The sequence below is a fragment of the Eleginops maclovinus genome, chromosome 13 (genome assembly GCF_036324505.1).
Source record: "Eleginops maclovinus isolate JMC-PN-2008 ecotype Puerto Natales chromosome 13, JC_Emac_rtc_rv5, whole genome shotgun sequence".
Lineage (NCBI taxonomy): Eukaryota > Metazoa > Chordata > Actinopteri > Perciformes > Eleginopidae > Eleginops > Eleginops maclovinus.
In genome coordinates, this window is record NC_086361.1 from 5,330,281 (window position 1) to 5,343,837 (window position 13,557).

Consider the following 13,557-nt stretch of genomic DNA (forward strand, 5'->3'; position numbering starts at 1 on the left):
CTAACCTTGCTAACTCCTGACTTGATATTGATTGGTCAGGTACAGTTGGGCAAAAAAGTATTTAGTCAGCCACCAATTGTGCAAGTTCTCCCATTTAAAAAGATGAGAGAGGCCTGTCATTTTTATCATAGGTATACCTCAACTATGAGAGACAGAATGAGAAAAGAAAATCCAGAAAATCACATTGTAGGATTTTTAAAGAATTTATTTTTAAGATTATTGTGGAAAATAAGTATTTGGTCAATAACAAAAGTTCATCTCAATACTTTGTTGTATACCCTTTGTTGGCAATGACAGAGGTCAAACGTTTTCTGTAAGTCTTCACAAGGTTTTCACACACTGTTGCTGGTATTTTGGCCCATTCCTCCATGCAGATCTCCTCTACAGCAGTGATGTTTTGGGGCTGTCGCTGGGCAACACGGACTTTCAACTCCCTCCAAAGATTTTCTATGGGGTTGAGATCTGGAGACTGGCTAGGCCACTCCAGGACCTTGAAATGCTTCTTACGAAGCCACTCCTTCGTTGCCCTGGCGGTGTGTTTGGGATCATTGTCATGCTGAAAGACCCAGCCACGCTTCATCTTCAGTGCCCTTGCTGATGGAAGGAGGTTTTCACTCAAAATCTCACGATACATGGCCCCATTCATTCTTTCCTTTACACGGATCAGTCGTCCTGGTCCCTTTGCAGAAAAACAGCCCCAAAGCATGATGTTTCCACCCCCATGCTTCACAGTAGGCATGGTGTTCTTTGGATGCAACTCTGCATTCTTTCTCCTCCAAACACGACGAGTTGAGTTTTTACCAAAAAGTTCTATTTTGGTTTCATCTGACCGTATGACATTCTCCCAATCCTCTTCTGGATCATCCAAATGCCCTCTAGCAAACTTCAGACGGGCCTGGACATGTACTGGCTTAAGCAGGGGGACACGTCTGGAACTGCAGGATGTAAGTCCCTGGCGGCGTAGTGTGTTACTGATGGTAGCCTCTGTTACTTTGGTCCCAGCTCTCTGCAGGTCATCCCCCCGTGTGGTTCTGGGATTTTTGCTCACCGTTCTTGTGATCATTTTGACCCCACGGGGTGAGATCTTGCGTGGAGCCCCAGATGGAGGGAGATTAGCAGTGGTCTTGTATGTCTTCCATTTTCTAATAATTGCTCCCACAGTTGATTTCTTCACACCAAGCTGCTTACCTATTGCAGATTCAGTTTTCCCAGCCTGGTGCAGGTCTACAATTTTGTCTCTGGTCTCCTTTGACAGCTCTTTGGTCTTGGCCATAGTGGAGTTTGGAGTATGACTGTTTGAGGTTGTGGACAGGTGTCTTTTATACTGATAACGAGTTCAAAAAGGTGCCATTAATACAGGTAACGAGTGGAGGACAGAGGAGCCTCTTAAAGAAGAAGTTACAGGTCTGTGAGAGCCAGAAATCTTGCTTGTTTGTAGGTGACCAAATACTTATTTTACCGAGGAATTTACCAATTAATTCATTAAAAATCCTACAATGTGATTTCTGGATTGTTTCCCCCACTCTGTCTCTCATAGTTGAAGTGTACCTATGATGAAAATTACAGGCCTCTCTCATCTTTTTAAATGGGAGAACTTGCACAATTGATGGCTGACTAAATACTTTTTTGCCCCACTGTATGTGTGGTCTCAATCTTCTCATCTAGGTCTCAGCAATAAAGTAAAAAAGCAACAAAAAAAACAACGACAGTGACGTAACAGATACACAAAACTGTTATTGTTTTTCCAGTCCCTAAACTTGAGAATGTGCAACTTTTCACACCTTTTGTTTTTTAATGTTGTCCATTAAACATTTGAAAACATGACTCTTGGCCCAAATAACTGGCATTTATCATTATTTTGCCATTTTTAGACAAATCAGTTCAGCAGTTTCAACAAATTAAGAAAAATGATATAGTCGTTAGCAAATTAAAACGTCAACATGAAACCGATATTATAAATATTTGACTAAGCACTTCAACACACCACTGGAAGACAGATTATGCTGTGGTTTTATGACAAACATTAGTAAATGTTCTGGAAAGTATCCATGGACTGAGACATGGATTATCAGATCTGACAAAGGCCCCAGTGTGATCTGGAATATTGTGCTGCCTGCCCCAGCGTTTCTATGGCTACAACCCAGAGAGTCGTTTTGAGCCTATGAAAGGTAATGAGCAGAAGAAGCTTACATGTGTTTTACTGAAAATAACCAGATGCAACTGCCAGAAGACATAGAAATGTCAAGAAATGAGTGTGGAGATGATCCTAATCATATCTTTTATGTACGCAGAGTCCAGATGATGTTTGTGTTTCAACACTTTTACATACAGCCTGTAGGTGCACTCTCCGGCGAGAGATGGCACTTTCTCATTATAAATCAAATTGATGCCCAGCCGTGTCCTAACCTCTTTTAGTTTCTACAACATAGTTCAAACTAGGTCTGGGTCTTCTTACCCAACACAACTGTTTCTTAATTAGAGAGACATGGTCTAGGTCATGATGCACTTGCAAGTACAACAGTTCCCCTTAACACTGGTGTGGGAAATAAGACTACTTATTGAATTGGGTTCACTATGCATCACTCCACCCCTTTTGGAGTATTTTTACTACACCTACTAATAATACAGTTTTTATTTCTAAACATCCACTTGAATTCCTGATATTCATTTCTTTGCATCTTCTACCTATTGATAATGGCATATTTTGTCATTTTATAATTGAATTTGATTATGAGTTATATGCCGTAGTGTGTATACTAACAACCCTCTAATCATTATAATAACAATGGCTCAAATGAAAATGTGATATGAAATAAGAGGCTCATAATGAAAAGAGATTTATCCTCAAACCTCTGAGCCCTCTTAGCTGATTGCTTGTGGTTTTATTGCCAAATTATGCAATCATTAGCCCTGTTTACAGAAGCTGCAGGCAACTGTTTTCACCCAATGTAAAATCTCTACCCAGCACTGAACGCTAGAGAGCTAACTTAGCAACTTGCTGGTAAAGGACCGATAGGCAGCAAAATATTCAGATACATTTCCAAACTAAGGTTGGTCGAGACCAAAATAGAGCTAAAAGGAAGGTGAATGATGGACGTAAATATGTCAGAAGGCAGGATATGTGACAAATAACTTAAATGTTAATCAATATCTGCTGGTTGTCAACAGAACCCATAAGAACTACAAAAAGTCAGCAATCATCTTTCAGAGCAAGCAATTACTGCAGCTTTAAAATGACTTAGATGGAGGGTTTTTTAATAACCTATCAAATAAAGGTATTATGAAGTCCCTAACCCAGCAGCACCTGTGACCCACCTGTCTTCTCTACCTCCATGGGCTCCGGGTCTGGCAGCTGCACTGGAAGCCCGTCTACATGTGTGAAAGCGAATGGTTTCTCCGAGGCCACCATGAGTCCCTTCCCCTTCGGCTCCACCGCTGCATAGTGAGGCACCGTTTTCCCGTTGAGGACCCTCCTCTTCTTCACCTCGTACTTCTTCTCCTGACCTGCATGTGGAGAGACAACAGGGATGAAGTCCCTTCCATCAGAGCAGAGGCAAGAGGAATGTAAACATTTTCTTCCAACAGGTATTAAATCTTTGGACAAAATGTCTGCTGTGCTGTTTTATGGTATTTTGATTATATTTTATTTTATCAGTGATTGTATGAACTTGTGTATAAAAGGGCAATTTGTCTTGGTGTTGCTCATTTTGACAATTTGATTAACATTTCTAAATAGTTAAATATGCACCAAATCTGTTTCATAAAAAGTATTCAGTTGCTGCAACCTATAAGACATAATTTGGCATGATAGTGGCCATAATGTATCCATCATAATGTACAGGAAGACCTTATACCCTCTAGGACAGTTTGACACAGTGCCAAGCTGAAAGTGAATCTTCATACTCCTAGTTTTGAGATCATATATAATAAATCTACGTGGCATATACTGTTGACCTGCTATCTCCCCCCTTTATTTAGATAAATATCTTTATTGCTCATTTCAACTTTAACTTCTTGTGTTTATATACATCATTTTGAAGCTCTTTTTCATTTCTTTCTAATCAAATGAAGCAACAGACACATAAACGAGTTTCCTCCGGGATAAAAACAGTACTCTGAAAATAAAAGATCACAGGAATATAAATGAATGCATTTCAATTACTGAAAGGTTTTGCCTAAGTGTGATGGCTTTCCTTAGTGGCACAAACCAGACTGTTTCCCGAACGAAGTGGAAAATAACCTTTTCATTTCATATCCTCAGTTTGTTATGAGAAAGTAATGACATTTTGTCCCTCCTGCATTTACAGTCCAACATGTTGGTCACTTTGGAAATATGAAATTGTGCAAGGTGTAAGTGAATGTGTGCTATCCATGCTGAAGCACATGTGTGGCTCTCTGTGGGAATCTGTGAAATGAGATAGTTTTCCACCAATTTCGTAAAAAATATGAAATCAAGAAACCCGATTCTCTGGTTTTCTGTATGTTCCTTAAAGAAATCCAATGAACTCACACACATGTACTTAGAGAGGACACATTGTGCAAATTTTCCAGTTCATATTTGTATTTATTGTCTCTACTGACATGGCTCCATGCTTTAATGTTCAAAAAGTGGTTGGAGCGCTAGCCAATAGAAAAGCAAGTGCTACATAGTGATGTCACTACGTTCCTGAAGTAAATAAAGGAGTCTCAGGCAGGGTGTGTGTGGGAGAGAAACTCCCTTTGGAGGGAACAGCCTTTCCCTCCAAAAGGGAGCCTTTGCAGACCATTTACATGCACAAAAGCCTATATAGCACACTACAGGAAAGGGAAAGCATAATAGGGTGAATGTGTAGGCAAAATGTGGGGAGTGGAAGAGGTTAAAACATATTAAAGACCCGCTTGACTTTGGAGAGTTACAATCTCCTTTACAAAAATGTTCAGATAAAATGTAAACCCACTGAGACTTCAAACAAACAACAAACAATTGTTCTGCATCGCGCTGCTATCAAAAGGTTCCATCTTTAAATCAAGCTTAATGAGGAAAGCACTCTCCAAAGGCTGCTTCTGGTTTTTTGTCTTCCCAATCTTTGAATCATTAGTCAGGCTGTCCTTCATTCTCATGAAGTGCAGACAACTTTAATGAAATTTCTTCTTGGCAATGTTTGCTTTAGAGATTACTAATGTCATCTGAGACCTAATGATTAAACCGCATTAAAGGCAGACTATGACTAACTTCCATGTAGAGTTTGATTAAAAGGCTTTCTGTCGCCTGCGGGGTATCTGTATTGTAAAAAAAAGAACATGAAAATGAAATAATAGGCTTACATTTTAGACCCTAATTATGTATGACACGCTTGTCTTCTCTTCTTTTACTCCGTGCTCAATTACTAAAATGATGCCGGCCTGTGCACCACCCACCTTGTCCTGCAGTGTTGGTGACTGTGATCCACTCCAGAGACACGTAGAATCCGCTACCTTTGGTTTCCTGCGGCTCTTTCTGGATGCGGAGCAGCAGCACCTCCATGGAGTGGACTCCATCCTGGACATGAGAGACGCTGTGGAGCAGGCTGAAAGGCTCCCCCGTGTCTTCACTGAACAGCGGCTGCGAGAACAGAACCAACACACACTATCAGGGTCTCATTTCCCAAGTTGGGAAGCCGTTCTTCAGTGTGATCATGAGCAAAGAAAATGTGGTGTCAGGTATTTGTTTTGAAGGTTTATTTGATAATAACCATCAGGTCTGCTCTCTGCCTCCAGATTCAGAACTAAACCTGCAGAAGCAGCTTTCATTTGTTATGCTTTAAACAACTCTTTTTTAAATCCAGGCTGATGCTTTTATTAAATCAAATAACTATTCATATTGTACACTGCATTGTAACATTTGTTCTTGTATGTTAGGCCTGTTTTATTCTATTTGAGCTTGTTGTATATGTTTATTCCTGGTTTCCTAATGACGATTTTAATGTTTTGATGCTATTTAAATGTCATTTTATAATGAGTTTCTGTCGCACTGTATCTTAATGCAAACTAATAAAGAGCAGTCCTTATTAATAACCCTTGCCTAAAAGTTCAATGTTATGGTGTTTTCCGCACTTTATAGGACATTTTTCTTTATTTTATAAATAAAATGGTAATTTAACCTTGTATTTCTACAGTATTTCTGAGTGTCTTTATTTGCCTGGTTGAAGATATGTGATGAGAGAAGAGAGGGTCTACTTTACTGGACTGCATAAAAAGATCTGGTTTATGAATCAATTTATAACCGGTATCATCTACACACCACACACACACACACACACACACACACACACACACACACACACACACACACACACACACACACACACACACACACACACACACACACACACACACACACACACACACACACACACACACACACACACACACACACACACACACACACACACACACACACACACACACACACACACACACACACACACACACACACACACACACACACACACACACACACACACACAATCCCTGAGTGCCCCAGCTGTTAACAGGATAGTGCACAAAGACTTGATCCCTCACAGCTACAAGCCAATTTCCCAAAGACTGGCTTAGCTTTATAATGTAAAACACAGGAGCTGGTTCAAAAGCTTGAATTTGCATAACACTTCAAAAGAAAAAATGCTTCTTTTGACAAGTTTATAAGCTGAATAAACAGAAATGCTATAATACCAGAACCAATTTAAAGGCAATGAATCCTATATAAAAGACTCCAGACTCTTGGTTGCTAGATGTAATTCATCATAATATTGATGTGTTTTAATTTGCATAAGGTATTGCAATACTAATTTCTTATCCTGTTAAATAGGAATATACTGTATAGCACATGCCAGATTCAAGTATAAGGCTGGGCTGTCGATGTTGCATATGCTAGTTTGCCTCATTATTTTCTGACTTCCTCGTGCCTGTGTTAACGAGGGGTGCACATTTTTACTTTTTTTTCTTCAGTATATTAGGGATGCTAATTCCAGGATGTTTTCAATGTTGCTGTGTGCAAATAATGGCATTAGAGCATCATAAAGTAAGGTCAGGAATACTGAGTTTGTTGTATCAACAGCTTTTGATTAACTGAACACTTAGAAGCAATTCTAACATCATTCACTCATGCTAAACTTGCTCAAATAAACACTTTTTACTAAATGTTTTTTGATTTCAAGTTTTTTACAAAAATGAAATAAAGCTGCCTGATAAATTGTGCAGGCCTTTGCATTTTTCTCTCGTTACATAGACTTGTAATCAAGGACTTTTTTGACATTTAAAAAATTCAAAAATGTCACCAGCCATATCTCTGAACTATTTTACAAGCAGCCACCCAAGATTATGAGAAATTAGAAAAATAACTAATGTTGACATGTGTCTGCTGGCATCGACAAAGATATTTGTCACAATGAAAATTGATTATATTTTATAATAACTAGTAGTACTGCTCCTGTGGGACTTTGACGGTGTTATTCCGTCACACCAAGATTATATCGCCTGTTGCTGAGATGTCTGGCTTGACTCCCCTGTCATTAAAAGCATCCCTCAACTCTCCCACTATTGGTTTTTTTTTCAGCTGTGAACTAAATAATGATCTAGTTCCATTGGAAGTACAAATGTAAAAAGATGTCTTTTGTAAAAGTCTCAGTGTCAATTTTAGATTATTTTTTAGGTTACACCTATTCGCTGGAGATATAATGGACTTTTGTATATAACCAAATGTTCATCTTCTGTTGCTGCACTACTGTACCATTCAGCCACCAAAAGAGGAGCAGAAAAGCTACTTCCATAGTTACTGCTCTTTCACCTACACATTGTTACAACTATAACACTTCATATCCTATCAAAGATGTAGGAAAAATAGTAGGTGTTTTTAACTAACATCAGTAAACACTTTTTAGTCTTACCTCCCACTTCGTAAAGGAGCCGTCTCCCCTCATGCCGGTGCGGAGGAGGGTCAGTCTGCCGGCTCCATCAGACAGAGCCGCCCAGGTGGCTGAGGTGAGGCTGAGCGACGCGCACACACGATCCTCACACTGGCTGGCGTCAGAGGTTAAACTGTACACCTCTCTCGGCTTTCCCAGGGCAGTGTCCTGAAAATCCAGCACAACAGACATTCAGTACTGCACCCACAAAACCAGAGAAACTGTCTTGGTCTAAGAGGGGCTAGGCGATATTGACAGGAGCTTCAATCCCGGTAAAGAGGAGATTCATATCTTGATAACGATATAAAATCACAATATAGGCCCCGGCCGTGGCGCAACTGGCTGGGACCCCTGCACCGCACGCCGGCAACCCGGGTTCGTTTCCCGACCCGAGGTCCTTTCCGGATCCCACCCCGACTCTCTCTCCCACTTTCCTGTCACTCTCCACTGTCCTATCCGATTAAAGGCAAAAAGCCCCCAAAAAATAACTTACTTTTTTTTTTTTTAAATCACAATATAGAATGTTTTCTGCTGACTCAACAAACCAATAGCCAATTTAAATTAACCACATGTTAAAGCCTGTTTTAATGTACTCCTATGAGAGTGATTTACTTGACAAATAAAAAGTAGTTTGCACACAAATACAGAGTAATTAGATTGAGACAAAGATTTTTTCAGAGCGATTTGAGTTAGAATGTGCTTGTTTGTATCATTTTAGAAGAAATGTATGGGGATATCGTTAAAAAAAAAAAAAATCTGTATGGACTTGGCATTTCTTCTCTCCTGGGCATTGCTGAGGTGTCTTGATCCATGCACCAAACTGCTCCCTGCCTCTCGTTGCTCTACATCAGTGGTGCCACCATTTATCGTTTATCTCATATCGGATGCTACAGGCTGATTCATGTCGATGCGAGAATAATGTTGGTTGTGGTAGGTATCTGATGTTGTATAACAGCTTGATTAAACTCCCATTTAAAGCATCTTAAATCGGCACATGAATGCTGAACGGTGATGCTAAATGTAAAATTTTTAGCTAATAGTAAGGTTGAACAGGATTTTAATCAAAAAATCTCAAGTGCTGTCTATCTGATGCAAGTTATGGTTGCTAGGTTCTAACTAGGACTTCGGTAAGGCGCGAAGCTTGACTAAGCGAAAATTTAAATTACAGTGGGGCTCAATAAGTTTTAGTCAGCCACCAATTTGGAATTCTATTAAAAAAATAAAGTGAGGCTGTATTTTCTAGGTCATACCTAATATGAACAATGGAAAAAGATATCCAAAATATACATGTTGTGGACTTTAAGTGTTATTTCTCAAATGATTTGTGGACTGAAGTATTTGGTCAATAACAAAGTTCAATCTCAATGATTTGTTATTCAGCTTTGTTGCAATAAGAGTCTAGTTCTTGTAAGTATCACAAGTTTAAAAAGTGCTTTTTAAGCATTCTCATGTAATTTTAGCATTGATGTTTTAGGGTTCGCTTCGCTGGAATACGGACTTTATATACCCAAAGATTTTCTTCGGGTTGAGATACTGGTACATGCAGGCCACACAGGACTTGAAAGCTTCTTCACACTCTTCTTTGCCTCGGTTTCCCTATGGATCATTGTATGTAAAACCATAACGCTTCATCTCATCCTTAGATGTAGGAAGGTAGGTGTTTCACTCAAAATCACTTATCGTACATCCCATTCTAAAGCCGTCTCCCTTTACACGGAATCAGTCGTCCTAGCTCCATTCAGACAGACCGCCCAGAGCATGATGAGTTTAGCACCGCACCCATGCTTCACAGTAGTGTCGGGTTCTTGAGCAACTCTGCTCGCTTTCTCGGCATTCCAAACACGACAACGAGTGAGTTAGTACTCCCCACAAAAGTCAACTGTTTGGTCTAGAGGCTGCATATTGACAGTTCTCAATCCTTTAAAGGGAGCATCCATATCCTTGATAACGATATAAATCCAATATAGGCCTCAGCCGTGGGACAACTCGGACTGCAGGATTAAGCCCCGGCGGCTACCGTGGTTACTGTGTAGCCACTCGGTTCCTTTCGGATCCCACCGCTCTCTGCTCCACTTTCCTGTCCTCCCACTGTTCCTATCGGATTTGGCACAAAAGCCCCCAAAATATAACTTACATTTTTTTTTTACATCACAGTATAGAATGTTTTCTGCGACCACAAACCGAGGCATTAATTAACATGTTATAAGCTCTGTTTTAATGTACTCCTATGAGAGTGATTTACTTGACAAATAAAAGTGTTGACCAAATGCAGAGTTATTCAGATGTGAGTCAACAATTTTTTCAGAGCTTTGGTTAGATGGCTCTTTGTACATTTTAGAAGACATAGTTGGGATCGTTAAGATAAAAAAACTGTTGTTGGCATTTCTTTTTGATGACTGATTCGTGATCATCAACAAACGCTCCTGCCTTCTTCTTACCAGTGGTGCCCACAGTCGATCGCCGTCTACAATCGAGCTAGTTCAGTCGTCGGAGCAGAAACATGTTGTGTGTAGGCTATCCCAAAACTTTGTTATAAGAGGCTATATTTACAATTAATTTAAATCTTAAATCCACAATTGAATGCTGATCCTGGATTCTTTATTCTCTTCAGCTATAGTAAGTTGAAAGGATAATCATAGAAAAAATTACAGGCTCTTCATCTTGTTTAGGTTGTAGGTCAACTAGGATCAATGGGGCGAGAACTATACGAGATTTTAAATATGAAAGACGTGATGGATGTGGCTAACAAGATTGCCTGTTCTGTTCGGGCCAGGAGTCTGCAGAGGCGATTATTCCGTGCGCAACTGGAGGAGACCGGTGCAGAACACACAGATCTGCTGCTGCACACAGACGGTGGCTCAACAGAGGTACATTTCTGGAACGGTTTTCTGAATTGTTGCCCGAAATTAAAGAATTTCTGAAACGTTCACACCATGCTGAATATGCACAGCTAGAAGACAGTCAGTGGCTCTTGGATTTAGCCTTTCTTACCGATCTGACTGACAAGCTCAATAACTTGAATCTAGAGCTGCAGGGTAAGAACAAACACATCATCAACATGATCAGCTCCATGAACACCTTTAAAAACAAGTTACAGCTTCTATCAAGCAGGTCGCAACAGTGTGATCTGCGGAACTTTCCACACATGGACACAGAACTTAAGCGTCAGGGCAAAGACTGTGTGGAGCTTGAGAGTGCACGTTATGATGATCAAGTGCAAAGCATCTTGTCAGAATTTGACAGGTGCTTTACTGACTTTGCATCCATTGAGCCTGTTGTCAGTTTTCCATTTGGTGAAATTATAGATGTGGATTGTATAACGTCCAAAGTGGCATCACTCCTCAACCTGGATAGTGGTGCTATTGAGAATGAGATCCTCACACTAAATAATGACATTGAGCTCAAATCAAGAGCTACACCTGACACAAATGTCCAATTCTGGAATCTAATGCAGAAAGAGAAGTACCCCAACCTCAGACAAACTGCAAAGAATTTGACTGCACTTTTTGGATCAACATATTTGTGTGAGTCTGCCTTTTCACATATGAAAATCATTAAGTCAAAATACAGATCCACCAGGACTGATGAACACCTTGCGGGCTGCTTACAGCTGGCCCTCAGCTCCTACTGTCCGGACTATGAGAGACTAGCTTCCTCCTCTCAGTGCCAGAAGTCCCACTAAGGTAGAGAACCACTTTTCCAACTTAAATTAGGCATTGTATTAATTGGGTTGTATGTTGTTGTGTTGTTACGGGCCAGTCCTAGGCCTACTTTGCTTATTCTTTGCACAACGTACATTTACTTCAATAAATGTATTATTATTAATAAAACTTGATCTTTGTGTCAGAAAATGGTGTTATTATATAGGTGCACAATTAATTGTGGCTACGCTATGGCTTTCGATATGGCTTGGTAGATCTCGACACACTTTCAACTTTAAAAGTAGATCTTGGTTCAAAAAACGTTGGGCACCCCTGCAGTACATGTATATTTATTCAGACCTAATGTGTATAGCTCATTTACATGTGTGTGTATTGCACAATGAAGAGAAATAAAGGTTGTTGTTATCGTTCAGATTTAGGGTTGCAAACACTTTGGAATAAGTGATCCTTTTTTTGTGTGTTTAATCGCATAAGAAAATAACTTTAATATATAACATTTTGAAAAAGAAAGCCAAGAATTCATATTACAATTTGTCCGAGCCTAAGGTAACATATTTAAATTGTTTTTAGGTCCGATCAACAGTCCTTAACCCAAAGGTATGAATAATAAGATAAGTTAATGTCAAGGACGAAGAAAAAAGTAGCACATTTCGGATTTGAAAAGCTGTAATCAGGGTTGGATTTGGCTTTTTTGCTTGAAAATGACTTATTTAAAGTGCTTGAGTCCATCAACCCTAATTTGTGTAGCAATTTTTGTGGAGAAAAGCACGGGAATGCCACAAAGCAAATCTCACTCAAACAGAGGGATATATTTTTTAATCATGTAAAACGGTTGATATATTTGTAGTTTTTAAACTGCCATCCATAAGCACTGTGGTCTTGATTCACAAAGACTCAAACACTTGATAAGAAAAGGCTTTGAAGTCCTGAAGAGCAGAAAGGTCATCGCTTTCATATTGAATAGGGCACTCTAATCCCGCAGGAAAACTCTCCGATATAAATACACAGCAAAACATCATTTCCATAATAATATTCTCATTAAAAGGCCACTAGAAGATTCCTTTAACATGAGAGCTGAAAAACAACTTATCCAGGAGGGACGTAGATACCACCTGTCATGTTGCTGCCCATGTGACTTGGCTTCATATTGTCTCTCAGAGCCTTATTAGTAATACACGGCAATGCCACCACATGAGCTCAATTACTCATCGCATGAATTAACAGATTTTTAAAAGGACCTCACAGCAGCTGCCCTGTTGTTTCCATGGAGCGTGACACTGTGTATTATATCACTACCTAATGTGCGAGGCACCTTTGAGATATTTTTTTTCTCCAGCATCCGTTATTGACCTGTGTGAACTGCCTATGCTGTGCTCATGTACTCGCAAAACCTCGTCAGGGACCGTAATTATAATGTGATGATTGTAATTAGGGTCTGAGCAACACATTTTCATAAAGAGTCATGTAATGATGCCACTGAAAGCCAGAAATACAGTCTCACATGATTATAGCCTGATGATCATCTTTCAGGCCAGTTCTGATTTTAAAAAACACTGATGTAGCACCAATTATCTCTAATCATGGTCAATGATGTCTTACACATAAAAGAAGACTCTGTGGAGAAGGTCATTTGCCCCTCATCTTCCGTAACAAACCTGGATCAGTAACTTGGGTCAATTATATAATCACTCCTGTCATTAACCAGATCTCATCCAAAACGTTACCCTCTTAAAACTTCACACTAATACGCTCACTCCCTCTCTCATTGCCTCTGAAGTAAGTTAGGGGGAATGATAAGGAGCCACATTAAAAGAGCAGCTTGTAAAATGTTTGGAAAAGATGGAAATGGGATGGAAATGCATGGTGGACTGATGCCGCTACTACACAAGCATTTGGTCACCACCTGCTGGTGTGTCAGATGCATTAAAGAGTACTTACAGTTCCACATATTACATCACGTTAGTATCGCAACC

At 39.8% G+C, this 13,557-nt stretch overlaps 1 protein-coding gene across 2 annotated transcripts in view; it reads right to left on the reverse strand.

Moving 5' to 3' along the window:
* Positions 1 to 13,557, reverse strand: part of nudcd1 (NudC domain containing 1) — a 49,319-nt gene that overhangs the window by 34,096 nt on the left and 1,666 nt on the right. For both annotated transcript variants that reach the window (XM_063899577.1, XM_063899578.1), the window contains exons 3-5: positions 7,905 to 8,090; positions 5,398 to 5,581; positions 3,316 to 3,504 (exon numbers count right to left, since the gene is read on the reverse strand). In XM_063899577.1, coding sequence (XP_063755647.1) covers positions 3,316 to 3,504; positions 5,398 to 5,581; positions 7,905 to 8,090 — 559 coding nt within the window. The remainder of the gene's footprint in view (positions 1 to 3,315; positions 3,505 to 5,397; positions 5,582 to 7,904; positions 8,091 to 13,557) is intronic.